This window comes from Poecilia reticulata, linkage group LG9, assembly GCF_000633615.1.
Source record: "Poecilia reticulata strain Guanapo linkage group LG9, Guppy_female_1.0+MT, whole genome shotgun sequence".
In the NCBI taxonomy this organism is placed as follows: domain Eukaryota; kingdom Metazoa; phylum Chordata; class Actinopteri; order Cyprinodontiformes; family Poeciliidae; genus Poecilia; species Poecilia reticulata.
This window is the reverse complement of record NC_024339.1, coordinates 13,021,922-13,049,727: the sequence shown is the minus strand read 5'-3', so window position 1 is coordinate 13,049,727 and position 27,806 is coordinate 13,021,922. Positions and strand designations below refer to the sequence as shown.

General features: G+C 37.2%; 1 protein-coding gene across 2 annotated transcripts; it reads right to left on the bottom strand.

Annotated features, from left to right (window-relative positions):
• Window positions 1–24,553, bottom strand: gldc (glycine dehydrogenase (decarboxylating)). 2 transcript variants are annotated; one of them, XM_008418027.2, is made up of 26 exons: window positions 24,126–24,553; window positions 23,938–24,016; window positions 20,453–20,588; window positions 19,918–20,082; window positions 19,714–19,791; window positions 18,840–18,987; window positions 17,881–18,077; window positions 17,698–17,794; window positions 17,491–17,596; window positions 15,055–15,123; window positions 13,752–13,891; window positions 13,013–13,093; window positions 12,769–12,866; window positions 11,233–11,317; window positions 11,104–11,145; window positions 10,118–10,260; window positions 8,588–8,663; window positions 6,738–6,863; window positions 6,247–6,396; window positions 5,189–5,301; window positions 4,554–4,695; window positions 3,735–3,846; window positions 3,554–3,649; window positions 3,303–3,475; window positions 2,582–2,662; window positions 1–800 (listed from the first exon to the last, which is right to left on the bottom strand). In XM_008418027.2, the coding sequence occupies exons 1-26, from the start codon at window positions 24,450–24,452 to the stop codon at window positions 660–662; spliced, it is 3,201 nt and encodes a 1,066-aa protein (XP_008416249.1). In that variant the 5' UTR covers window positions 24,453–24,553; the 3' UTR covers window positions 1–659. The 2 variants fall into 2 exon arrangements, with proteins under 2 accessions (XP_008416249.1, XP_008416250.1); XM_008418028.2 differs by lacking the exon at window positions 15,055–15,123 and having other exon boundaries at window positions 24,126–24,552.
• Window positions 24,554–27,806: the final 3,253 nt, after the last annotated feature.

The following is a 27,806-nucleotide window of genomic DNA, read 5'->3' as shown; positions in this document are numbered from 1 at the left end:
CTCTTTACGACAAAAATGTTTAATACAGACATTTCTTCTTTTAACAACATAGAAAACTATTTGGATTAGAAAATGATTCTTCTACAAGGTTGACGTCGTCACAACACATTTAAGAACAGCTCACAATCACAGATGCATATTAACAAAAACCTACAAAATCTAAATCTCCAAAAGCTCTTAGGAATATGAAGGGGAAATTTCCATTTCATAGGAAAAAAAAAACAGGCACAGAGGGAGCATTTTTGTAAGAGTTGGAGATCAAAATATATCAAAGGTTTGTCATGAGACGGGGTATTTTCTGGGGGTGAGCGTAGTTGTTTTCAGAGGTTGGAAAGCAAAAAGCTGCACCCTTTGGTCCGTTTGAAAAGTCCAAGTTGGAACGAGCCTGACCAAACGCTGGTGCAGCCCTACAGCGCCTTACCCAACGTCCACCTTTAAGTCTACAAGCAGATCTCTGATCCGTCCTAGTTCTGAACCGGTTCATGTTTGGTTAGAAGTAATTAACCCCATTCTACTAAAACTCAAGACCTCCTTAAAACAACAACACATCCGGTTTTTCAATCATTAGGTGTCACATCATCAGTTCATGTTAGCTGGAAGTCTGAGTTTTTAGTATCGTCCTCTACGGTTGGATGTGGAGACGGCGCTGTGGACTGCGTCTACGAAGAGGCCCGCTTCTCCTCGTACGGAGACTCGTAGACCTCCATGGGTGGGCAGGTGCACACCAGATTCTGGTCGCCGTAGATGTCGTCAATCCTGGAAATGGTTGGCCAGAATTTGGTCTCGGGTCTTATGAAGGGCTGTTGAAAGAAAAGAAAAACATCCAAATCAGACTACATGAACGGTTCCAAGTTTAAGCTACATTTTCATTTATTCAGGGTAAATGAAGAAAGAAAAAAATCAGAATCCCAATAAATTTTAAATTACAATTTTAAATTTGTACTATAAACGTAATCTATTTTGAATCATTATCAATTAAATTAACTTCTTGACAATGGAGCCCGAAATAGTCCCACAGAAGGGAAATTCAGGAAACCATTATTTGCCATGCTCATCTTTCTGATTAGCCGCTTGTTAAATTTATTAAATTGATTTGCTCCTCGAGCTGGAAATGGAAAAGTTTCTGAATAGAAAAAGACCGAAGGAGCCATCTGTGGTGATTTAATAATGTCTGATGAGATTCATATAAAAAAATATTACATAATTTTTAACTGTGGCGGAAAATTGTATCTGGTAATATATTCAACATCATTTCTGACCAAATTTTCCATTGCCAACTAAAAATTAAAAGGTATGAGGAAGAATTTATGCCAAATTAGATATAACATACTGAATGGGAAATAAAAGTGAGGAGGAAAAAAAGGAAATTCAATGTTTCACATATTTTTTCTAGGGCCTTCCAAAGGGGGTCCCACAGCATGAAAAAGTGTTGATCCGCAGCTGCTTTGTAGTTTAGGCGTGTAAAAGTCAGTCCCAAATTTCTTCTTGGGTTGCATTCTCTCGGAGGTTCATCCGTTTATTAAACTCCAATAAGACAATTTGTGAATAAAACCCAAAAACTCCAAAGTAACAGGATTTAAACGGACTCTGCTACAGCGGTCAAAAACTTGCACGTCCTTCCGGGTTCAACACCTGCCTGCCTGCGCAAATAGTTTAGCCTACAGCCCCATCTAGTGACCAAACACGGGAAATACACACAAGAAGTCAATAGTTCAAAATTCTAATAAGACTTCCACTATCAAAAGAAAACAGTTCAATTTACAACAGCACCATTTGTACTGGTAAAACCAGGGTGGCTTGAAGCAAATTCGCTTTGTAAAACTAAAAAAAGTTTCCATATAATGAAAAAATAATAATAATAATTTTCAAACACTTTCTATAACCATGTCTTAAACATGAAGCAGTTCAGAAGTTCAATACTTTGTTTTAGGCAAGAAAAACAGACATTATGATGATAGAGCATTAAGGCAGTTCCACCAAAAAACAGAAGTATTTAGATTAATTTCAAAAAAATTCTAGAAAATAATAATTAAAAAAAATCTAGAAAACAACTTAAGGAAGAAGGTAAGCTTCCTTAACAGGAAGCTTTTGATTTTGAAACTCAGAAATGTCATTTTTTTCTAGAAAATTTCTGACATTAATCACAACATTCCTTAACATTAAACAACATTAAAACTGAAGTGTTTTTTGGCAGAAATTTACTCCTTTATTTTCCTACCTACAATGGCCCTAATACGCAGTCATATATTATAGCCTTACATAAGATAAGCATATAAACTTAAGTGTAACATAAAAAACTAGCTTTATTAATTAAAAATTTTAATAAAAGCTTATTTTGAAACTGAAAATGCTGTCATGTTTTTCTAATCATGGAGTCTTATTAAAATCAAAACTCTTGACATTTCCTATGTTTCGCCACTAGATGGAGACAAAGTTAGTTAAGTTTTGTTGAAATCGGCTTCAAATCCTTAAAGAAAAAATATTAAGCGGATGAGTTTATGTTGTTTTAAATTAGATTAACAGAGACCAAGCTTGAAGGACAGGTTTTCATTTTAATCCCCAGGTTGACAACGACACTCACCAGTGGGAAGGCGGCGTACTCCCTGGAGTATGGTCGGTCCCAGTTTGACGAGGAGATGCATGCCAGAGAGTGAGGAGCCATCTGCACAGACAACAGCAAAAAAAATAAAAAATGAAAGAAATAAAAGGGATAAAGTCTGAACTAAACACAGAGTTAGTTCACTTTTCCCCACAGGAAAAGTTCAAGAACTTTTCAAGCATTTTCAGTTTTCAAACTTTTCCAGCATCAAACCTTAAAGACAAAGATAAAAGTTTTAATTCACTATAACATGATATAATTTATTACTGTATTTAATCATGTCTTCTGATAGTATTCCACTTTCTATAGAAAGGAGAAGATGAACTAGAATAAAATAATTTTATGTTTTATAAAGTCTTAAACAGATCAATAAGTCATGAAGGCATTAGAAATAATAGATATTCATTTTTACTAGGTTTATGAAAATATCTGGTTTTAACTGTAAGGAACGTTTTTCAAATTTAGGCTATTAATCAAGCATCTAATTAAACTTTGCTACAAAACTGTGCAGTTTCAATGTCAAGCACATTCAAGGACTTAACCCAGAAATGAAGAACTCTCCAAACCTTGAAAACTCCTCATTGAATTTCAAGCTTTTTCAAGGATTTTAAGCACCCACACGAACCCTGTTAACATGTTTAATCTTTGCATTTCTTCCACTGTAATGCATCTTTTCTTCCATAATTTAATCAAGCTGGCGCACCTTGAGTGGGTTGATACGAGAGTCCATCCTTCCCTCTTCGATGTCTGCGATCTCCTGTCGGATGGCGAGCAGCGCATCACAGAACCGGTCCATCTCAGCCTTGTCCTCCGACTCAGTGGGTTCGATCATGAGCGTCCCAGCGACCGGCCAGGACATGGTCGGTGCATGAAAACCTGCACAAAAACAGCAACTTATCCTTCTGCACATGCACTATAGTAACATATGGGAAAATAATGTCCAGTTGATCTTACCGTAGTCCTGCAGCCTCTTGGCCAAATCGACAGCCTCGATATTTGCGGTCTTCTTGAACGGCCTCACATCCAGAATAAACTCGTGAGCAACAAAACCTGCCCAGAACAAAACAAAAACAACTTTTCCATTAAGACCTCGTGTGTCTCAAGGTCATTTATGTTTTTTGTGGACATGCTTTACCTTTCCTGCCTCTAAAGAGGATTTTATAGTGACCTTCCACCCTCTTAGCCATGTAGTTGGCATTGAGGATGGCAACTTCTGTCGCGTGAGTCAAACCCTTTGACCCCATCATCTAAGCAGAACAAACACAAGAGGCAAAGAGTTTAACTTTTCCACCTTAAACAAGTAAAAAGTTATTATTTTATCATTTCAGACAGACTCAAATCTGACACCATTAAAATCTAAAATAAGGTTGAAAACAACAAATTGAATCATAGACTCCCTCTACTGGATGATTTAAGTATTACAAATAAAACAACTGGCATGAAAACTGGATAAAACAGAAAAGGTTTTATCCTTTTCTGTTTTATCCAGTTAATTTGGCCGCTGAAAAGCGGCCAAATCTACCAGTTTGGCCGCTTTTCAGATATCTAAAAATACTTATCAATAGTATCTACATCGTCCGATATGAAACTCTTCTCAGCCGTATTGTGCGCCCCTAATGCAACACTGTCGATTTTTAGCTTGATATTGAAATTAAAAAGTTTCTAACGTTCTCCTTGATTTTGACTTTTTTTTTTTTATATATATATATATATTGAAGTTAAAAACTCAATCTCCAGCTCTTGATGACTGTTATCCTGTAGCTGTTAGATGTCTCTGCTTCATCTAACCTGAAGAAGCAAATAATTAATGAGCAGAACTTTGTTGAACTTGACTCAGTGATTTGATTCAAGTGTTTTGGATCAGGGACACATCCAAAAGTTACAGGATAGGGACCCTTGAGAACTAAAGTTCTGGACTCCAGTTTCCTGAATGTTTGGGCCAATCGGTGCCGACCTTGATGTAAGCCCACGAGATTGGAAGAATGGCGCTGGAGCCCCACGGCGCGGCGCTGATGGTCCCCAGAGAGCTGCTGCTGTTGACCGACTGCATGGGAACCACCGGGTGGCTGGGCAGGAAGGGGGCGAGGTGCGCCTTCCTGGGGGGGAAACAATTTAAAATAAGACATGAAACTTTTTGCACGAAGGGCCAAAAGCTTGAAGTTGAACGCATTCAAGGGCCAACATTTTCTATTTCCCCCCCCCCCAATTAAAAACCCACAGATATTATTGTGAATTCTCTCTTTTACCTGTAAATAAATCATGTTATGTTTTAGATCTCCCTTAACGTTTACAGTCACTTAACATTTTGGGCTTCCATTAATTAAGTCTATAAAATGCTTTTATTCTATTCCCAGTGACAAAAATAAGAATTTTCTTCTATGAACTTTGCCGTTTTTAGTCAACTGTAATATAATTCCTGCTCAAGTCTGTTTTTGAGTAAAAACTCGCTACATGTTTTTATGAGATAAAAAATTAATTAATCGCTTACTAAAATAATTGTTAGTTGCAGCCCCGATGTGAAGAATAAAGCAGAGAAATCCTCGCATTATCCTGACATAAACAGCAGTGAAAGGTTCTGATGGGACTCACACTCCGATGGGCCCCATGCCCGGTCCTCCGCCGCCGTGAGGGATGCAGAAGGTTTTATGCAGGTTCAGGTGAGAAACGTCAGAGCCGTAATCTCCAGGGCGACACAAACCCACCTGAAGCCCAAAGTTAGGACAAACTAAGACAAAAACTTTCATTCAAATTCAAAGCAGGAGCCATTTCCAGATAAATCTGCGTCAGTTGGATAATTTGTTCTCTGGTGGTTCCCATTTTAAAGAGTGATTTAAAGATGTCCCATGGTAAAATAAATACACAAATTATACAAAGTAGACTAAAGTTTCATATTCAAATAAGTTAAATGCAATTTTAAAATGCAAAAAAAACAACTTATCAAGTATTATTTTGTCTAGCTTCTAGTACACTTGAATTAAGAGAAAACTAAATTACAAATAACTTTTTAGCAAGATTTAGGAGCTTGTTTTAGGTCAATAATTCAATAATTATTTGCATTGGCAGGTTATACCACTAATAAGGCGTTTTCTCCTGTTAAACGTGAAATGACAATAGAGAAAGTAATTTTTCATCAATATTAAGGAATTATTGATCTAAAACAAGCTCCTGTATCTCACTAAAAAGATACTTTCAATTAGTTTTCTCTTAATTCAAATGTACTACAATATTTGTACTGGAAACTAGATCAAAATAATTGGTAAAATTTTGTGTTTTTGCAGTGTAGCAGCAAATGAATTATTCTTTTAGCATATAAACTGATGATGGGTCCAAACAAAAAGTAAGGTTGAAACAAAAATAATAAAAAATGATTAAAATGTAACTGGATTTGATTCAGCTCTATGCTCACATCAATAACTTCTCAATTTTACTTAATTTAGTCAAGAGCCCTGTGCAGCGATCCTGCAGGAAAAAGCACCTGCAAATCCCCAAACTCACCATTTAAGTGGAAAACTTTTCCCCAAAATATCTAAAATATTAGATCAATAGCTAAAGCTCACTTTTATCAACCTTAAACCTAAAAGTTTGCAGTTCCCCACATCCATCAGAATCCAAGTTTTGTCTCCACAACAGAAAATCAGTGTACTCACCTGAGCGTTCATGTTGGCACCGTCCAGATACACCTGTCCGCCATTTTCATGGATGAGATCACAAACGTCTCGGATATTTTCCTCAAACACTCCAAATGTGGACGGGTACGTGATCATCATGGCCGCCAGGCTGGCCTTGTGTTTGTCCACCTGGGAGAGAACAAACCAACCAAAGACAAGTAAATATAATCACATTAAAATCTGCAGAAATCACACTTACTATCTGATCATCAAACAGGCCGACATAACAATCTGTAGAGTCTTTGTACTCAAATTTACACCAATAAGGTATTCAGCTTATTCTCGCTTCGCTTCATTACAATAAAAACTTGCTTTTAGACCAACACAAAGAAAGACAATCTAAGCCATATCGCCCATTTGTAATCTGACCAACATTAAAAAGCTCAAGGCGTTTGTTTGTAAGAAAGTCGCTGCATGTTGCTGTAAACTCTTTCCAAAGCTCTTTCTATGCATCTGTTGTCGACGCTCACCAGGGCCTTGAGGTGCGCCAGGTCGATGTTGCCGTCTTTGTCGACCTCGACCACCTGGACCTTCATGCCCGCCATCTGAGCGCTCGCTGGGTTGGTGCCATGAGCGGACTTTGGAATAAGGCAGACCTAAAGAGCCAAACACCAAGAACATTAGGAACATAATCCAACTTTCACTTGGTCAATTTACTTATTGATGACTTTTTTTTTTTTTTTTACACTGGCGTATTAAGGCTTTTTTAGTTAGAAATGTTTTGTTTTCTGCCAAAAAAAACTCGGATTAAAATTAATCTCAGAAAAAGAAAAAGAAAAAAAAACTTGGAAATATACGAGTTTTACGTGTCAAATATTTACTAAAAAAATTCACAAGTTTTGAGATTCATCTCAGAAATTTTCTACAAAAAAAACTTGAACATTTGAGAGTTTCAAATGTTGAATATTTTCTAGGAAAAAAAAGTTTTTTGATTAACTGTAGAAATTTCCAAGTTTTTTTTAAAGGTTTAATAAGTCATAAATTTTTGACTTTGTAAAGTTTTCTCTAGAAAATTTCAGGGATTAATCCCAAAAATTCTGCCTTCGGGAATTTCCATGTTTTTTCAAAAAACAAATCTGAGATTATTGACCAAATTTAAGTTTTTGGGGGGAAATTGACTCCTTTTTTCCTACTCATCATGGCCCCAATATGCCGTCATAGTCCAGTTTTGTGGGAACCATGTGTTGTATTTTTTTTTATTAGTCGAAAGGCTTTAAATATGGGCTGCTGAACAAAATCTAAACAAACTTTTCACATTAAAATTTTTAGCAAAAAAAACAGGTTTGGTTTTTCTTCCTGCAGTTCTCCTGAGGTTAAACTCTGCAGCTTGTTTTCCACTGCTCTGCTCTCAGCCCTAGTACTAATGAGTAACCTGCCTGTTGGCAGCTAATTGATTTCATCCCTTATTAGGACGACACTTCTGGCATTTTGCAACTTGGTCACAAAGACCAGCGGGGCGCTTAGACCTGCAGGTCGGCCAAAGTTAACAGACGGCCGGCTGGCGGAGTCTTAGAACATCCAAATATGGAGTCTTGAAGGTGGATGGCCTGTGGTTGGATCACATCGCTGTCAGCCCCTCTGTTTGCACTGTTGTCAGATTGGACCTTGACTGTTAGCAGGGATCATTTCGCTATCTAAGATGTACTCATGAGGAAGGAATTGAAAACAAAGGCGAAAGGAGAAAAAAAATCCCGCAGTCAGCCGTTCTTTAATCTGAGGCCGTTTTATCAGCGTCCTGTGCCGACTACAGTCAATCAGAATGCTGGGATTCTGAAGTCATACCCATAACATGTTAATCTGTGATGTCAAAATAACCTGCTGCAGAGGTCAACAGTAAATCTGACATTCAGGCTCTTGTAAAAAAATGTCCTTTGATAGCCATTAGTCAGCAGAGGTCAGCGAATCAGCACAATCAGAGGAACAAAAGGCGATCTTTGCACATCAGATATACACAATCATAAAACCTGCTTTAATTTTCAATCGTGCAACAGTTGATTAGTTATTTCTGCCTTACTTTAATCAATTTTGGTCTCTATTTGCATTATTTTGGGGAGTAAAATACAATGATAATGATGTTTTGATAAGACAACCGCTTCACATTCAGCTTTGTGCATCCAGTCCGTCACCAAGCTGCAGCCAGGAATCATCATCTCTGCAGAGATGTCTATCCTGGCTCTGCTGAACTTCTGAATGTTTAAAAGTTAGAAAAGCCTGAGACGTATTTGAAAGCCTTAATAAGTATTTAATCCCAGTATTCTCCAGATAATCCCACCGAGTTCTGTCTGGTTTGATGGGTTTTTCTTTCCATGATTACACTTACACTTCTGGAGTCTTCTCCCTTTGAGTTCAGGTAGGCCTTTATGGCAGCCAGGCCGGCGTACTCCCCCTGAGCGCCGCTGGAAAACACGGCAAACACACGACGGTCATGCATCTCACATTATACTTTATTCTGTCAAAGTCCAAAGAGCAGCATGTAATAGCAAAAGATCAAGAGGACAGAGGATGAACAACTAGCTCCATGATAAACCCTCTTAGCCAACACTGCTGATAACAGGTGGGTGTGCGCTTTATCAGGAGAAACATGGAAATGTATGAAGCATGTAGTTCCTCCTGTCTGACAGAAGAAAGCAGATATAAATAAGATTACTTTAGACTAAAAATCAGCAATAATGCATATTAAAATCAGTCTACCACATCTGCAAACTAGGCAGTGAGAGCTCTGCCTGCAATGTAAATTATTCAAGACGTGACTCAAAATATCCTAAGAACGTCCAAATCAATTATTTAAACTACATATCTGATCACAGCAGATGCATTTACCCCAAATGACTATGAAGTCAGGAGAAATACTAACACAGAGTTAGCAGAAAATGTAAGAAAGCTTGTATTTGGTTGATTACTTCTTTGTGGCAACAACAGTAGAAATAGATTTTATTCTGTCAGAAAAGCCTGCTTATTTACAACTGCTTTCATGTAGTGTCAATAGTGACAATTTTAATGCAAAGTTGCACTAAAAGGTCATGAAAAGTATCAGCTTTGCATTAAAAATGTCATTTACAGAATGTCACTTCATGAGCTTTTATGAAGGCTCCTTCGTGTTCATAACAGACGTTTTGAACAAATAAAGTCTTAGCTAGTCGGACTTTTGCATATTTGACATATTTTTTAATTAACCAACTTGGTTGCACTTTCCTCTGGACTGCAGTATTTTTTATAACTACACAGTGTTTATTTTTTTATTTTGCAGTGTTTATTTTTTTATAAAAACTGAATAAAAAATACTGCAGTGCAGTATTTTTTATTCTGTTTTTATATTCTATTTGCTCATATCGCTTGTCACTTTTCTGCTGTTACACAGAAATTTCCCCCATTAATGGACAGTAAAATAATTTTTGTTCTATTCAACAAATTTTTCTGACATGCAGACAGGATTTGGAAAGTTTTTTATGGGTGAATCCTCAACCTATAAAAGCATTTTCCTCACAACTGCTTCTCTATTTAAGAGAAGCAGACAATATTTTCAACAGCAAAGGATTTACTGCAGTGATGCACTATAAAAATAACCAACCCCAACAAGGTTCCTTACTTTATGTGCTTCAAATGTGTTTGGGAAAATGTATCCAGGTATCAGCATTAATCACTTTATCTTATCCCTTCTTATAAGAGATACAATAAAAAGATGCTAAATGTTACAGTAGCATCTTCATTGATGTCTCCTTAAAGCCTCTACATTCCCCAGCAGAACTTACAATACCGCTCTGATAATTTCCTAGATTCCTTCCAAATTAAAACAAAGTTTTTGTCTAAATGACCCATGTTTACAAGCGACAAAAAGCTGAGCAGGCATCACCTGTTCGGCTGGAAGGAGATCTTATCGTAGCCCGTCAGCTCACAGAGATCCTTCTCCAGCTGCCGGAAAAGTTTCTGGTAGCCCTCAGCCTGGTCCAGAGGCACGAAGGGGTGGATGTTGGCAAACTCCCTCCAGGTGATTGGCTGAGGGAGGAAAACACAGTAAGACGGCTGTAAAAGAAACAACCCAAATCAACTAAAACTAGGGAATTAAATCAGGAAACAGACTTCAATGTCTAATTAAGGAGAGAATCCAGTTGTAATACTAGATGCCCATTGGCACCACTGGTACAAATGTGTAAAAAGCCTGAAAAAAGGTGACATATCAAACTTACTTTAACAGGTTGTGGTAGATGTATGAAGAATTAATGATTTACAATATTTCATTTCTCTTTGGGATCAATGAAGTATTTTGAATTGAAAAGCATAAGTAGAGCCTCCTACACAACCAACCAGGATGGTGCAGGCAATTTCTGGATAATAAGTGAACAATAAAACACAGCCATTGCGCAGCACCTTCAGCAGTGCTAGAGTACTTGAGCTCTGTTTGGGTTGCTAGGTAACCACTGACTGTGACTCAACAGTGAGGTTTTTGAAATGGCTCATTTTCTAGACACCAAAAAACATCCCTCTAATTGACAAAAACAGAAAGTTGGATATTGTTGAGAGTTTGGGATGTTTTTAGAGGTAGTAGAAACCCAAATGGAAGTATAAAACCATGCAAAGGTTTAAAAGAAACTGACCTCTATATCACCTTGGCAAGACATTTGGACTTTAAAAATAAAGAATACAATTTTTAAAATGCTTAAATTGCATTTAAGTATTTTAACAAGTATTAATTATTTTTGTGAATAATTGTCAATAATTAAGATAATTATTCACAAAAATATGATTTTTTTCATCCCAGAATTAATATACTCAAATTAAAAGCTGTAGTTTTCTAAATTGTCCATGTAAACTTATGCCACTGAGATAAAGCAAACTCACCATGAGTTCAGATGAACTGTTGAGCTTCATAGTGCAGGAGCCCTAAAGACAAAAAAAAACCTTTAAGCCACCATTAGAAAATATATTTTATGTACTTATATCCAAGCAAAAATAAGTTTTAAGACTTACAAGTGGTATCATGCTGTGCACCAAGGAAATGTCTTTGTTTTCCAGCCGCTTCATGTATCGAACTATATTTGTCTCAGAGTGATAGCTGAATAAATGAAGAAAAACACAAATATGTAAAGGAAATTAGGTCAGTCAAAATTCAGCTGCACTAAGCCAAACAGTCTTCATGGAGATGGATGACGAAGCGCTTTTCCTCATATCTCAGTGACTGTAGAAAAATAAACGGACTTGGACTTTATGGCTCCAATAAAGATTATATGGTCCAGTTTTAGAAACCAGGGGAGACATGCAGGAGCAGCGTTTGATCAGCCGTTTCGTTACAACCACAGAGTGGCAGAAATCCCTTTAACTCAGAGCACCGTACTAAATCTACCTCACAGGGACTTAGCTTCAGCTCACTTCTCCCTTTGAAAATATAAACTCCAGAAATTTTTCTATGAAAATATGCCAGCAACACTTCTATTTAAATGACTTTAACATCAGAGGTGCTTGAAGAAAAGATTAAAATGTTGCAAAAGTAAAAGAACCACCAAAAAAAAAAACAGTGATCACATTTTGCAAAGGTACTCACATGCCTTAAACTTTTCATTTTATAACCACAAACTTCAATTTATGTTATTAGTATTTTATACAGCACATAACAGCTGGATTTATAAAGCGACAATATTATAGAAGAACTCAGGTTACCATTTCAGGAACTTATGAAAGAAATGTGTTTGCACCGGATTTTATTTAAGAGTATCAAAAGTCATAACTATACATGAACGCCACTTTTTTTTTTGGTGAAAAGCTTAAAAAAAAACCACACTACAAAAACGCAAAATCTTATCAAATATTTTGGCCTAGTTTCTAGTGCAAATATCTTAGTACACTTGAAATATGAAAAAAATAACTTACAAGTAACTTTTTAGCAAGAAATAGGAGTTTGTTTTAAGTGAATAATTAATTCATTTTGATGAAACAGTCACCGTTTCAGCCAAAGAGATGAGAAATTAAAACAAATAAATACAAAAAAATGTAAACTATATACACATTAAGGTAGGAAGTTATTTTACAGTGTCTCATAAAAGCAGCAAAGCTGTAAAATTATACTACATCTTAGTCACCGTTATACTACATCAGTCACTGTGTCATCCAAAGAGACACCCAGCTGTTGTCAGAGAGGCGAGGCGAAATTGTTTTCACTTATGACACGACATTTTCCCCATGTTACAAGTGAAATAATTGGCCCGTGGTACCGGTACCTTCTCCATGAATATTAAGGAATTATTCACTTAAAACAAACTCCTACTTCTTGCTGAAAAGTTACCTGTAAGTTATCTTAGTCTTTTTTGAAGTGTACTAAGATATTTTCACTAGATTCTAGACAAAAATATTTAACACTGTTTTTTCACTGTATGCATCATCCTCCTTTCACTTCTGTCACATAAAATCCCAACAAAAAACATTAAAGTTTGTGTTTGCAAAGGGACATAATGTGAAAAGGGTCAGGGGGTGTGAACATTTCTGGAAGCAACAAGCGAACTGATGTCCAACCTGTTGAAGACTTGGTGAGTGAGGAACTTGCTCGTCCTCTTAAAAGGACTTCCTATGATTCCCTTCACTCTCTCCCCCATCTTTTCAGCAATCAATTCCTGCAAATTATATTTTAAAAAAATGTAATTAAAAAAATCACATTAAATGTGCTCAACTTTAAGTGCATTTTGTAAGGAGATGGGATTATAAACACATATCTCTATAGAATGGAAGAAAAACAAATACAATTTTAAGTTTAACGTACAGCTGAAGATTCACAACCAAAGACCCAGAGCAAGTCATCCAAGTCCCTTTCAGTCACCGTTTCATCCAAAGAGACACCCAGCTGTTGTTGGAGAGGTGAAAAATTAAATCAAAATACAAATAAAACACAAACGTTACACACATTAAAGTAGGACATTATTTTACACTGTTTCATAAAAACTCCAAAGCTGTAAAATTATACTACATCTAACTCTCTTTGCACATCTCATACAAACTCAACACCACTTCATGAAGACGATACACTAAGAGATGTTTGCCATTTTTCTGGTTTACCGCCTTCTATCCAAATTACTTGTTTGTTTCTTCATTTCCTTGCAAGCCAACGTTTGGTTTTCATGCATTTGCATATTTAGATTAACAACAGTTATAAATGTATAGGTTCTTTGCTGCTGTTTTCATTCAACAGTTGCAATTTTGACAGATTGAAGGAAACAAATTATGTCACTTTTTTGTACATTCCAGTAGTATTATTACAATCCACCCTCAGACTAAACTGCCTTTTACAATCATGATGATGTCATGTCAACTATAATTTCCTCCATTCGTTGGAACATCAAATCCTAGGAGCAAGTTGAAACCAGAAACCTTTCTGACTTCTAATGTGTTTGGTATTCAGGTTTGTTCCCCCTCAGTGACTAAACAACAATTATTCCTGCTAAACCTCATCGCCTTTGTACTTTCAGAAAAAAAAAAAAAAAAAAAAACACCCAGGCACTCACCACTCCCTCCGAATAGACACGCAGGTTTATCTGCCTCTGCACGGCTCTCTCCAGGATGTCTTTGGCAGCCACGCTACAGTTTACCTTCAGGGTATCAAAAAACATGTCGCTGTGCAGCCGATGGCCCGCTCTCTTGAGACCTGAAACAGAGAGAAGAAATGCTTAGTTTGATGCTCATAAAGATGCTCCCCACTCAGTAGCTTTAAAGGAGGGGAAAAAAAGAACTATCAAAATGGCGGCTGATGAGTTCAAACATGTAAAAAAAAAAAAAAAAAAAAAAAAAAACACCCCCAGAAGTTGGAATTCTGAATTGGAAAATCAGAACCTTACTTGGGCTAGACAATAAATCAAGAACAGTATATATATATTTATTAATATCAATAGATAATACATCCAATAGAATATTTAATATATAGAATATTCACTGAACTCCGATCCAGAACCGCACAGCATTCTGGGAGATGTAGAGGAAAGGCTGCTCAACCTCTCACAGCTAGCTAAGCAAAGCTGGTGGAATCAACTGACTCACTCACTCTTTGGTTACCTAGCAACTCACTCACTCTCTGTTACCTAGCATCAACCTGCTTGGTAACTTAACACTGTGCCTCATAAATGCTCAAAAATAGACAATGGCAGGGAGTGAAAATTGTAAATAAAACAAGAAAGGCCACATTACCAGTTTGGTAATATTTCAGATATTTCAAAACAAAAAATTAAACAACAAATATACTGACCATTATAAAATGTTTCTGTCATGACACTTTTTTCAGTCATATTGTCCAGCCGTAAACCTAAGTTCAGATTCAATATGGCTGAACTTAAAAAAAAAAAAAGTTGTGTGAATTAACTTTTTGTTAGTTTATAATTTTTATATGCGCCGCACACATTGTACAGGACATAGAATAGAGGGGCGAATTGTCTTTTGTTAGAGGTTAACAGAAAGAGTCAAGACCGGTTCTTCCAAGACCGCTCCCTCCAGTGCAAAGACAAATGCTGAATGTTTAGAACCTCAGATCAATATCAGAAAATATCAACAGTAAAACTGAATTTAGGCTTTTGATGAAATGAGCCTTATTTTTTTTGTTTTCATCAGATGCTGGTTCAGTGAGTTTTGCACGTAGAGCGGTGATGCCGATATCAATGGAAAGAGCAGAGTTTGCACCTTAATTTTAAACCGTTGCTTGTGTGGCTGAGACAGTACTGCAATACCGTTGCTGTTTTTTACCAGGCAGATTTTGCATCCATTTAGCTTTTTTTTTTAGCTGCCAAGTGTTAAAACTGGGTGTTTGTCACTGTAACTTACTTTTCCTTGTATCCGCTGTAGATGTAGTAAAACTAGATGTCGTCTCGCTCACTTCGCATGTGGTTAATCCTGGCAGTGGACAAAATTTACAGGTTGTCCGGTGTTTTTTCTTTCCCTTTAAGATTCTTTACGTTTCTAAAAAGCAATTATAATAATTTTCTGTGGTCAGGTTGCAGGTGTTTGCTCAGAATGTGAACATGCACACACTCTTTTTAAAAGGGGGGACATATTGTTCAAAATTCACATTTTGCATGCGTTTTTGCAAAAACGCATACAAAACAACCAAAAGCCAATTTTTTGTGTCTGAAAAATGCCCCATTTAAAAAACCTTTTCAATGCAATATCACAAATCATTAATCACTGTCCCTCACCTAGCAACCGTAGCAAAGCCAGTTACCTAGCAACCCAAGCTGAGCTCCAGGATATTTGGTCAGCTGGTTAATTTACTATTGTATGGGCTGTGCAACGGCTGCGTTTTGTAGTTGATTTTCCATTCAAAAACCACTTGCTTTATTCTTGTTGGTTGTGCAGGAGGCTCTACTTCTGCTTTTCAAAGATGTAGAGTTGTACAGAGCCATTTTGAAAATGGCTGTTTGCGACCATTTCTGTGTGCGAGTGTAAACATTGAGTTTGGGGGCGTGGCCAGCAGCAGCTTATTTGGATTTAATGTGACAAGAGGCCCTAAGACATCTCATTATGAAACCAGTTCAGAACAGGCAGAATTGAGCAGATTAAAATTTTATTAGTCAAGAATTATTTTGTGCAAAAAATGTGATGAACATGCCTTGTATAGATGGATGGACCTATCCTAACTTGTTCAAGAAAGAAAATAGGTAACTTTAAAGCAAAGGACCAAATGTCATCTGGTGTTGTAAACATTCACATGCAACAAGTTTCTGATCATTAGCAACAAAAACATTATATTTTTTCTGAGATGATTGGATGAAATAGTTTCAAACCGAGACCAAGATCAAGACCAGAAAAAAAATGTAAAAAATAAATCAGCTCTCGCCTCCATCCCTGGAGGTTAGCGCCACAGAAACAAACAAATCCTACTGGTTTCATGCCTTGCAGCCAACTTTTCTGTAACATTTACAAACTCCAAGTATCGACTTTCAAGACAAAGGTGAGCCCAGAGGAGTTAAAAAAAATGAACAACTTAACTCTGCTGTTGAATGAATGAGCACAAGCTGCCAAAGGATGCATTACACAAGAACATTGACCTTTGTTTTATCAGAAACGACGCTAAAAGACAAAACAAGGGGGGAAAAAAAATTGACAATAGCTCCCAGTAAGAACAGATGCTGATGATTGTAAACCAGGAAAAATAGTTTTTCAGGCACTTGAGGTTCAAAACCGGCGGGATTTACAAATCATTGCGTTCAATACGTAGTACCAGCAGTGTTTCAGACTTTCACATGGCTGTTCAGTACCACGTTAATGTAATTAGATAAAAAGCTACAAAAGAGCAAATAATCTATTTTTCTTTGTTTAATAAGCCAGTCGGATATATACGGTCGGTGTCAAATCTCAAATTATTCCCACTTTGAATTCTGACTATTAATTTCTTCCATCCATATAAAGTTATTTCAACTTCTGAGTAGTCAATCAAGCAGTGCCAAAAGATACAAATATTTCCTTTTCCAATGACCATCGAGCTGGACACCAACTTACCCATAACCCTGGACAAGCAGGTATTGATGGATTGATTGATTAATGGAAAATTGAGAGTCCAACTCCAATGGCAAGATGGTTTTAAAATCTCCATCAGCATGGCAATATTTGGAAAATTCTGTATTTCCTAAAACTATAGCTGTTATAAGTTTGAGAATCATTAGTTTGGACAGGTTGTGAGTTAGTTACTTAGCTTAAGATTTAAACTCCTGTATTTTTGAAGAAATAAAATTGTTCGAAAAGCTCAAACAGGTGAAAAGTGATCACACAGCCTGAATTTGAGATGCTTCATCGTGAACAACTTGTTGATTCCAACGTGGCAAAAATTTAACAAACCAGGACAACAACCACCATAAGAATCCAAATAAAATGCGACATGAGCCCAAAATACTGTCTCAAAGTCTGTTTTTAAAATATATGTTGGGCTTTGACTAACAAATAAACTCCAGTTTCATTATGAAGTAAACAAATCTCACTGACTGATCAGATTATGCTTTCATTCTTCATTACAAAGCTGCATTATCACTTCACAGCTGCATCGACTGAATCTTTGACAAAAATTTATACCAAATCACTTTAATGGTTTACCCTCCAATAAAAAAACTCAATAGGAACTTTGAAAATCTTTATGGTGAAACACAGAAACTTGGATTCACAGCAAAATTCTCACAAACTCACTAAAATAAACTAAAACGTCAATGTTTCCTAATAGTATCTAATCAATTTTCACAGCATAACTAAACCACTGCAGTAAGAAATTACCTTCAGCAAGGATCAGAGCAGCACTGTGTGTCCTCTCAGCAATGTGTTTAAGTCCTTGAGGGCCGTGATACAGGGCATACATGGCTGCCATGTTGGCAAGCAGAGCCTTCAAGAAATAAAGAGATCATTTGCAAGCAAAATACAAAAATGTTAACCTTTGTGTAAAAAATTTTAAGCAAGGTTGAACAAAAGTGAGTGCGGTCATACTTGTGCGGTGCAAATGTTGCTGGTCGCCTTGTCTCTGCGGATGTGTTGCTCTCTGGTCTGCAGTGCAAGACGATACACTTCCTTCCCTGCTGCATCCCTGAAATTATTATTATGTTTTTTTAATGCTAAAATAAAACCAGACGTCTTTTAAAAGCCGATTTAAAAGTCAAGGTTGATTCTCACCTGGTGACTCCAACCATTCTGCCAGGCATCATCCGGACCAGGTTGTCCTTAACGGCGAAGAAGGCGGCGTGTGGGCCACCGTAGCAGAGTGGGACCCCAAACCTCTGGGAGCTACCCAGTGCAATATCCACTCCGAACTCTCCAGGGGGGCGGAGAACGCAGAGGGCAAGCAGGTCAGTGGCACAGCAAGCCAGGGCCTGAGGGGAAAAAAAAAAAACACCACATGGATTCAGACAGAGCCATTGTTGAGCAAAATAAAAACTCTTTTGTCTGTAGGGGTCGAACCAAGAGGGTTCCAGTGGAGATTTTTTCAATCTGGAAGCCAAAACTTTCAGATTTAATTTGAGAAATTCCTCACTGCTTCTTTACTCCATTTCAAACAAAACCTCACTATGAATTTAAGTGATAAATGGGTTCAAAAGTTCTTTTACACTAGAGTCGCACTGCTCATAGCGGACATACATTCAGAACGGTAGGTAACCAGATGCTGAGTGCCCAAAGGTACATCCACTTGTAGACGGTGAGAAAGTTGGGACAAACAATTTTCAGATTGCAAGACAACGTTTCTTCCCAGTGTGCCACAGGCATCCCATCTAACTTCAAATTATGACAACAGACAGAAACGTCTTAGTAAAACAAAATAAGAAATACAGTCCAGAAACACACAATTTATACTATATTCTCTTTCCAAACTAATCAAGATATTAAAGATATTTCAGTTCAACTCCAAACGGCATATCTGTGACCCAAACACAGCTAGTAGTCACAACATAAATACCCTTTAAAATATACATGTGTGTCATCGGCGTAAAACTTAATTATTCTGTTTAAATCCAGCCAATTTAGACACTTTTACACTGACAAGAAGAAACAAACCAATGATTTCTCTTTGCAACCAGTCACCAGACTCCTTTCACGGGATAAACCTGTGGTGTTTTATGTGGTTAAAGCGTTCTCACCCCTCCCTTGTGAGCTCTGTCCACAAGGGCAGTGAAGTCCTCCACCCTGCCATCAGTATCTGGATACTGGAAGAGCACACCGCTCACATCCTTCCCACTGAAGTCCATCTCATGAGGCAGCTTCAGAACAGTTTTCACTCCAATGTAGCTGCAAACAGAGAAACAGAGGTAGATTTTTGGTGTCCAAACCTTTTGCACAAAGGGCCAAAATCCCCAAGTTGAAAGCATTCAGTGGCCAACGTTCTCCCCCGCCCCCTCAATTTAAAATCAATAAATATTATTGTGAATTCTCTCTCTTTTACTTGCACAACAGTAAATAAAACATATAGTGCTTGGCCTCAACTCTATGAAATGTTTTTAGTTTATTCCTAGTGACAAAAATAAAAATTTTCTCCTACAAACGTTGCTGTTTTTAGCCAAATGTAATGGATGGGTGTGCCCAAGTCCGTTTTTCAGTAAAAACTAGCAAGATGTTTTTATGAGATAAAAATCAAAGCAAAAAAAAAAAAAAAGTAACTGAAGAAAAATTTACATTTTCAGTTTGAGAAGATAAAAAAAAACAAACACAAATAATTTTGGAAGGCCACTTTTGTGCCATTCTTGAATTGCAGACGCACAAAATTCATCCAAGGGCCACAAATGGCCCCCGGACCTCATGTTGAACACCTTTGAGGTAGATTTAATGTTTAGGACTCCTGACATGATAATGAGTCCAGTTTAGTTTATTTGTGTAGATTTGTGCAACAAGGCACCTCAAAGTTCTTTATAAAACCATCATGCAGTCACTAATTGTGATCGTATAATTAAAGTTTCTTTTCTATTTGCTTGTACTTAGCTGTTTTCAAACAAGTAAATAAAGGTTTATAGGACATACTTGGCTCTGGTCTGCACCACTGCAATGGTCTGAGGATGGCAGCGCGGGTCAATGTAGAACGTTCGTCTTTTGTTCTGTCTGTGGGAAACAAAACCAACCAACTGAAGCATCCATAACCAAACCAACCATTAATTTTTAATGCAAGTCATAAAACTTTGTATTCTGAGTATTTTTAAGTTTTCCTACAGGCTGGAGTTTGTCTACCTGTTGCAGAGCTGCATGGCTTCTGCAGCCGCAGTCCCCTCATCCAGCAGGGAGGCGTTGGCGACAGGCATGCCTGTGATGTCACAAATCATCGTCTGATAATTGAGAAGGGACTCCAGGCGGCCCTGAGAGACCTCAGGCTGGTAAGGCGTGTACTGAGTCACCCTGAGGACAAAGACCGGCTGTGAATCAAGTGAACGAGTTCGGACACAAGGACAATAGGCCAAAGTTGCTGTTAATCAAGGGAGCGGGACGGCCAGAGGAATGCATTGTGCGTCTCCTCATGGCCAGGGGGTTTGGATAAAACATGGCTGGCTTGGATTTGGCCACATGAGAATCTTGCCAAGCAGAAAGCTGGACAGAAGTACCTCACCTGCTTTAACATGAGGCAAATCACAAGACCTCTGATTGAAGGCATGTTATGCACGATTAAACTTCAGTAACCCAAACTTAAATCAATTAGTTATTCGTGATCACAAGACAACCGCCTCACGGGCCTTCCTTAAGGTTTCTCTGGTCGTCTGAGGACACTCACCAGCCGGCATTCTCCAGAAGATTACGCTGGATGGGCGGCGGCACCGAGCAGTTGTAGTAACCCATACCGATGTAGGACCTCCAAACTTTGTTCTTTGACGCAATCTTCTGCAAAGCCTCCAGAACCTCATTTTCACCTAAAAAAAAATATATATATATATATATATATATATAAAAATAGTGGTTGCACATCTTCTGCCAAATATCATGCCCATGTCACACAGCACAGCAAATGAGGGCATAGATTTCTATTAAAAAAATATACTGTACATCTGTTGGTTTTATACAGGAGCACTAATGTTACAATATTACATTTTATTACTCATTAACCTTAAAACCAGAGTTGGGTAGTAATAAGTTACATTTACGAGTATTCTTGCTACACTGTACTTTTTACTTTTACTTGTAATTTTATTATGAAGTATTTATACTCTTACTTACTTAGACTTAGTTACTACTTAACTCTGACACCAACATTATACAAAACCAAAACTTTTTGGTCAACATGTGGAATACGGTGCTTTAATCAGAGGAATCCATAGCTGAATATTTTTTAGCCTCCAAACAAATGCCAAATGTATTTGAAAACATGATTAAATCCAGGTACTCTGAAGTCTTATAATAATAATGCATTTTATTCGTCAGAGCCTTTCAAGACACCCAAAGACACTTTACAACATTAAACAATAAATCACACTTCTTTGTGTATCCTAAATCAATGTTTTTCAGGTGAATTATTTGTTTTCGTGAGGCTGTAGTCGCTCTGTCATAAACTCACAGTCATAAAGTTACTTGAAAAAGTAGCAACAAATAGTTCTTATCACTTTCATCAGAAATATTGCGGTAAAACTTTAAGTCCAGGTGAGTCCAAATCACCCATTCTGACTGAGGGATCCTGAAAAATCTCCTGTTTCTAAAGTAACAGGGAACCATCTGCTGGTGTAGTATCTACATCTACCACATCTACATGCAGCAATCAATCATCCACTAACAGATGACACCCATGGCTTCTTTCCCAGTGTTGCTTTGCTTTTTCTGAGACATCGTCGGGAAGTTTCTTCGAGTGAACGACCCGCCTTGGATTCCTCCGGCCTTCCCTGCTGCCTAGCAACTACAAGGAAATGGACAATACCGCCCAGCTGCTCCAAAAGCCCCGACTACTTTTAGAAAAGAAATGCAAGAAACTACTCCTCCGTGGTGGACAACTGGATATTTACAGCTTTTATTTAAGAAAAAAAAAAAAAAGAAAAAGAAAAGGAAGTTCACATTAAGCTCTGCAGATTTATATCCAAACTAGAATGAGACATTTGTATTTTTTTTTTAATAAGTGGATGCTCATTTTGTCAAACTGCTTTCCAATGCTTCCAGAGTTTTGCAGGGCATAATAAAAAGCCTGATTCAGGAGCGTCCAGGAGGGCTATTGTTGCACAGAGAATCCGTAGCTGGATTTGCAAAGCAAAGCCCTTGAAAGCTGAACAAGCAGAAAAACCGGCACAGCCTCCAGTTTTCTCCTTCAGCTTGGTTTGCTGTGTTATGAAACCTGACAGATTCAGGATGGGCCAGAGCAGGTTGACTTGGTCACTAAAACTAAATTTAAAAAATCCAAATAAAATTCTGTTTTAGCCACGTCTATAAACTTACTAAAACATAACAGAGACTACTCGGAGGTGGGCGTTGCTGGAGTTTGATATTTTATCATTTGTGACCAATTAATTCACACCTAGTAAATCTTTAATTGAAAATGTTTTTCTGCATTTTTCCAACTCAAGTTATAGCTATGCCTTTGTGCACAGAGTCAGATTAATTTGTAAAAATAAATAAATCTATAAAAAATGTATAAAAGATAAATAATTTTTCCAAAATAGTAACATTTTTTTACTATATTGTTCCTAAAACTGAAAGTACTTTTAAATGACATGCCAGAGAAAATGTTCTAGGCTGTAAACGTTACCCGCTCCCCCACCTGTTTCTGTGCACTCCTCCTGGTCAGCTGGCTAAAAGAACACTGCTGCACTTTATCTCTGCTTACATGGAAGATAAATTAAGACGCATGAAAATATTTCCATCCAAAAACCACAGACTGTCTGAGAAAAAGAGAACAGCAATAAAGAATAATACTCAGCGCAATAAGCAATTAAAAATTAGAACTACATTAAAAAGTGATGGTGCTTTTTGCTACACATCAAAATGATAAAGACAAAAAACATCATCAATAAATATAACTTTTTTTACGGTTTTTAAGCGGAATCAGAATTTTTTTTTTTCTAATTAAAGCATTTAAACAGTTTTTTGTAAAATACAAAAAATAAAAAGTCATGATACAATAAAAAAAGGAAACTGTAGTATTTATAAGCATTGTTGCCAAACAGACCAAAGAAAACCTTCCTGTCACTAAAATCAAAACTCTAATCGCATATAATTATAAAAAATTATGTGACAAGTAAACAAATTAATACATTCAAAAATGATTTTTTTTAAAAACACCACCTACTTATTCTTGTAAAAGAATTTAAAAATTTTGGACAAAAAATTATTTGGGTCATTATTTTAGAAAGTAGACAGTATTGAATATTAGTGATTTATTGCTTTTTATGCAGCCAATTTATTTTGAGAAATTCCCACAGGATGATGCTGCCAACAGCATGTTTGGCAGCTCTTGGCTTCTCAAAGCTCTAATAAGAGTTACAACATTTAATTTCCTTTGGGAACAATAAGTATGTATGAATTGGCAAATTGGCTCAATGTTTTTTCTGCTTCATGTGCCCAAGACTTCTGTGTACATTAATTTAAGTATTTTATTTCTCATGGATAGTTTTAACCTCATTTTCAAATTCTATGTATTATTTTATGGCATTAAAGTTGTTTTGATCAGAACTCAATGGCAGACGATTTGGTTACATTTATGTATTTAAAAAATCATTAATTTCCTCATCATTTTAAAACAAGATAATGGACAAAATGTTGGGCTTCTCATAATGTTTCACTTCCTTACAAAACAAACTTTTGGAAATAAGCTGCATCCTGACGCAGAAACACGGAGCAGAAGAGGAGAGAAAACATCGAGGTCAGTCTGTGAAGCAGATCACACTGAAGTCACCTTATTAGGAACCCCCTCGGCTGTGATGTAATGTGAACGCTGCAACCAGATTAAACTGGACTTGGGACCGGAGCTCAGGGCTAAACTTTACACTCCAGTTGCCATCCTATGAGCATCGGCTTCCCATCAGGAGATTGGTGCTGCTCGCCGAGTTTCGCAAAAACAACTCCTAATATGTTCAAAGGAAGACTTAACACACAATAGAGGTGCAACCTACATTTCAGCCACTCACTTGGCTTCATTGGATGAGGGGAGACTGAGCCGTGCACAGTAACTACTGCTGACTGAGACAAAGAAAACTACCATTTTCTGCCTGTGAGAAACTCGAAAATGTTCAAAGATTTAAAATCCAAAAAGGTGGAAATGTGGTGAAATAAACCAAAACTTACAGATTGGATCATCCATCTTCAAACTGCGCTGAATACGGATGGAGGATGGAACTGTGTTTTCGATCAACTGGGCGACTGACTGCGAACAAAAGCATTTCAATGAATTAAAGGCGCGCAATAAATAAAGAGTGTAACTTAATGCTATTAATATGAAAACCCAATAAATATGATCAAATGGATAATCTTACCTCGAGTCCCAAAACATCCAGCATTTCTCTCTTCTCCCTCTCACCTGGACCGATGTGCCTCTCTGCAAAGTCATCGTGCCGGGGTAAAATCCGCTCGATCTGCCTGGACGAGGCGGCTGCAGACGTCCTCAGACCCCGGGCTCCTGCTCCTGCTCCTGCTGCCGCTGCTGCTGCTGCTGTTGTTAGGGACGCTGAGCTGCGCTGGAGCCGGATCCTGCTCTGAAGTTTCCAAACCACGCGGCTCCTGTCGCTCAGATGCCTGCACGGTGCGCTCGGATGCACCGACTTGGCCACAAAGACCCTCCAAGACTTGGCGCAGCTCTGCATCTCCGACTCAATGTGCCGAAAAAAACCCAGCGAAGCTCTATTATTCTCCTCCTTTCCCCTCAGAAGAGGTTCCCTCCACTGTGCGGGGAGATACGGCACACTTTATACTATTGCACAGTTGCACAAGAGCGGACCAATCAGCGCGGAGATGCTGTGTGACGTAGTGACGAGCCCCAGCAAAACAGCTGCTAAACTTTCTCACGTGCCAACCCCCAATGACCAAAAGAAGAGGAAAGAGGAAATGTGTAGCTAAAGTGACCTTTGAATCTGATTTCGGTCTAAAGTTCTCCTGGACTTTGGTGCGATCACTGATGCTAATAAATGCGCGCAAATGGGATTTTATAGCGCCAACTGACAGATTTCCATCACCTCATAATCAAGGGGCGGGAAGTTAGGGCAATTAAAAGGACGTCTGACTTAAAAAAGGAGAAACATTTTTTATTTAAGTAGAAGAGGCCCCTGTCAATAAAAAAAGAAATAATATGGTTGTTTTAAATTGTTTTCGGCAATAAAAGTTAAGTCTTACTACTCCCAGACTAAAAAGCAAAGCATTCATATTTACAGAACACCCCCGTTTGTGTATGAAATGGTTTGTTCCTGCTTTAGCGAACTTGACGGTGACCGTGTTTAGCAGCGGTCAGTAAAAGACAAAAACGATAGTGGTTATAATTATGCTGCCACTAGAATTTTAAAGACGAGTTCAAAAAAAAAAAAAAAAAAAAGAAAAGTAAATAAAACACAAAGGTGTCAGTTTGTAACCAAGTTTTTCTATAAGATCGTTGATTAAACTAGTTATAAGCTATATGGCTTTAGTAAGCTAGCTCAGCTAAAAGGTTAGTAATCAATATAGTCTAAGCAACTCCTGTAGAAAAACTGGATTAGAAACTTTGTCTTTCTTTTATTTTCTTTCCTTATTTCTCTCAACTAGGAAGAAAGACAAAAGAAAAATGTGTCAATTCGTGGTATAGTTTTTCTACAAAACTTGATTAGACGAGTGATTATTAACCTTTTAGTTTAGCTTCAACCTTTTGCTTAGCTAGCTTAGCTGCAGACTCCATTTCACCAACATTTATTGTTTCCCTCATCAGTGAGGGAAACGATTTACCAAGATATTTGTGTATTAAACTTGTTCCTGTAACTTTTACTACATTTAACAGGTGAGTCAGAGTCAGTCGTCACCATAACCGCTCATACCAGCCTAATTCCTCCTGCCTGTCCTAGTAAAAAAAGTTAGAAATAATCTTTTTCCAAATCAGCTTCTTTCAATGAAAAATTTAGAAAATTTTAACAAAAACTGCAGGTGTGGATCTGTGTCTGGTACATTTTTGATCAAAACATGTTTGTTTGTCATTCAGTGGGTAAGAAATACAGAAATTTTACTCAAGAGTAGAGATACTTCATAATAAAATTATTCAAGTAAAAAGTACATCATAGTAAAAATAATCATAAAACTAATTTTTTGGCAAAAAAAATAAATAGTGTAACTAGTTTCAACAGAACTTTGAGTTTAAATAAGCAAACTAAAACTCTATTTAAAGATTTTCCTGACATGAATATTTTCCTCAGGATTTGTTTGTGTCTTCTATTGCAATAATCTTATTTCAGCTGAGAGTTTGTTTGGAAGTTGCAGAAGCTCTCCAGATCTGACCTGGTTTGACTGCTCTGTGTGAACAGGAGGCACTGAGGAACGTGGCAAACCTCCAAGAACAAAAAAAGGTGTGTTCAAGGTGCATTTCCGGGAAAGCAATTAAAAACAAAACATAGATGTAGATGGGATCTGTATTTATATATATATATATAAATCAACAAACGAAAGTAAAAAATGTTAAGTTTTAATTGCCATTGTTGAGAATTGCACCCAGTGGTGTAAAAACAGAAACGGTTGTTTAAGATGTTTGTGGGAATGTGATAATTTTCTGTTGGCTGTTATTGACTTATAATTGCTTGACGTGAGTCACGTCTGTTGAAACTAGGTCAGAAACAAAACATGTTTTCACTTGAGGAACATGCTGAACCATTCTCTTTCTGAGCTGAGTAATGTTTTAAATATTTGTCCCCTAATGGAACTAGTTGATCATTCACAAATATTAATCAGTATCCGACATTTTACGTCTTCCTCTTGCATTTCAGTTTTAATGCTCAGCACTTTGGGCCTTTGTTTTTGAAATGGTTATAAATTAAGCTGGTTTTGCATAAAAAATTATATTAATTTAAGCTTTTAAAACGACTTCAGTGTTTTGTTTTTAAATAAGAATTGGGTATTTCAGCATTATAATGACTTGAAATCTTTAAAAAAAAAAAATATTGGTATGACATTCTCGCCCATTATGAGCTTAAGTAGCCCTGTTATAAATTATATGAGTAGCTTTTAATTATTGTGCAATTTATTTATTTTACTGAGGCTCTAAGTCTTTGTGACACCCACTCTTATCTTGCAGCTCACACCTTATCTGCACACGATGGTCATGCTTGGAGAAAAAAGGATGAAATTACAACCTCCATGTAACCTGTGAAGACAATTTAAAAAATTTAGAGCATTAACCAACGTCAACACCAGCATCATTTTAGTCCATGGTTTGTTTACATTTTTTGTTTCAGAATCAGATAAAGATGAATTATAATCAAACCACAGTTGAAACCAGAAGTTTACATACATTTTGAAATAATTTTTCCCCCTCACTCCCTGAAGTTAAATTGAACCAAACCTTTCTAGGTTTGGATCAATTAGAATCACCAAAAGTATTTCAGTATGATTGGATATTTCCATTACGTCTATAATTGAATATAATTGCTGAAACAGACAAACATGGCACCTTCAGTTATCTGGTAATTGTTCCCTAAGACTTATTTTGACCCTCTCATCAAAAAAGAAAGCAATGTGTTTAACTCAAATGTTAACCTATCAGAAGTTTCCAAAGCCATGGAATGACTTTCCTTCATTGTTTAATAATCACTGTATTTAAACTTCTGATTTTAAAAACTTTCATGAATACATTTTTCACATATTCTGTCATTATTGTGATATATGTAGCCAATAGAAATAATTTTAGGTAATTCCAACTGACCTAACACAAAAATTAATTTGGTCTGATTTAACTTCCGACAGTGAGGAAAAAAATGTTTTATTCATCCATTCATCCATCCATTTTCTTCCGCTTTATCCGGGTTCGGGTCGCACGGGCAGCAGCTTCAGAAGGGAGGCCCAGACTTCCCTCTCCCCAGCCACTTCTTCCAGCTCCTGCGGGGGAGGAAGATCCCTAGATACTTAAACTCCTCCACTTGAGGCAGGACGACCCCCCTGACCCGGAGAAGGCACTCTACCTTTTTCCGGCTCAAGACCATGGCCTCGGATTT

What these genes read in the sequence shown, in the direction of transcription:
- gldc (XM_008418027.2), bottom strand. Translation starts at nt 24,452, where the DNA reads ATGCAGAGCTGCGCCAAGTCTTGGAGGGTCTTTGTGGCCAAGTCGGTG. An exon ending in TGGATGTTTTGGGACTCGAG is followed by an intron (nt 24,017 to 24,125) that starts GTAAGATTATCC and finishes TTTTGTTCGCAG; the next exon opens with TCAGTCGCCCAGTTGATCGA. An exon ending in CCTCTTTAGAGGCAGGAAAG is followed by an intron (nt 3,650 to 3,734) that starts GTAAAGCATGTC and finishes TGTTCTGGGCAG; the next exon opens with GTTTTGTTGCTCACGAGTTT.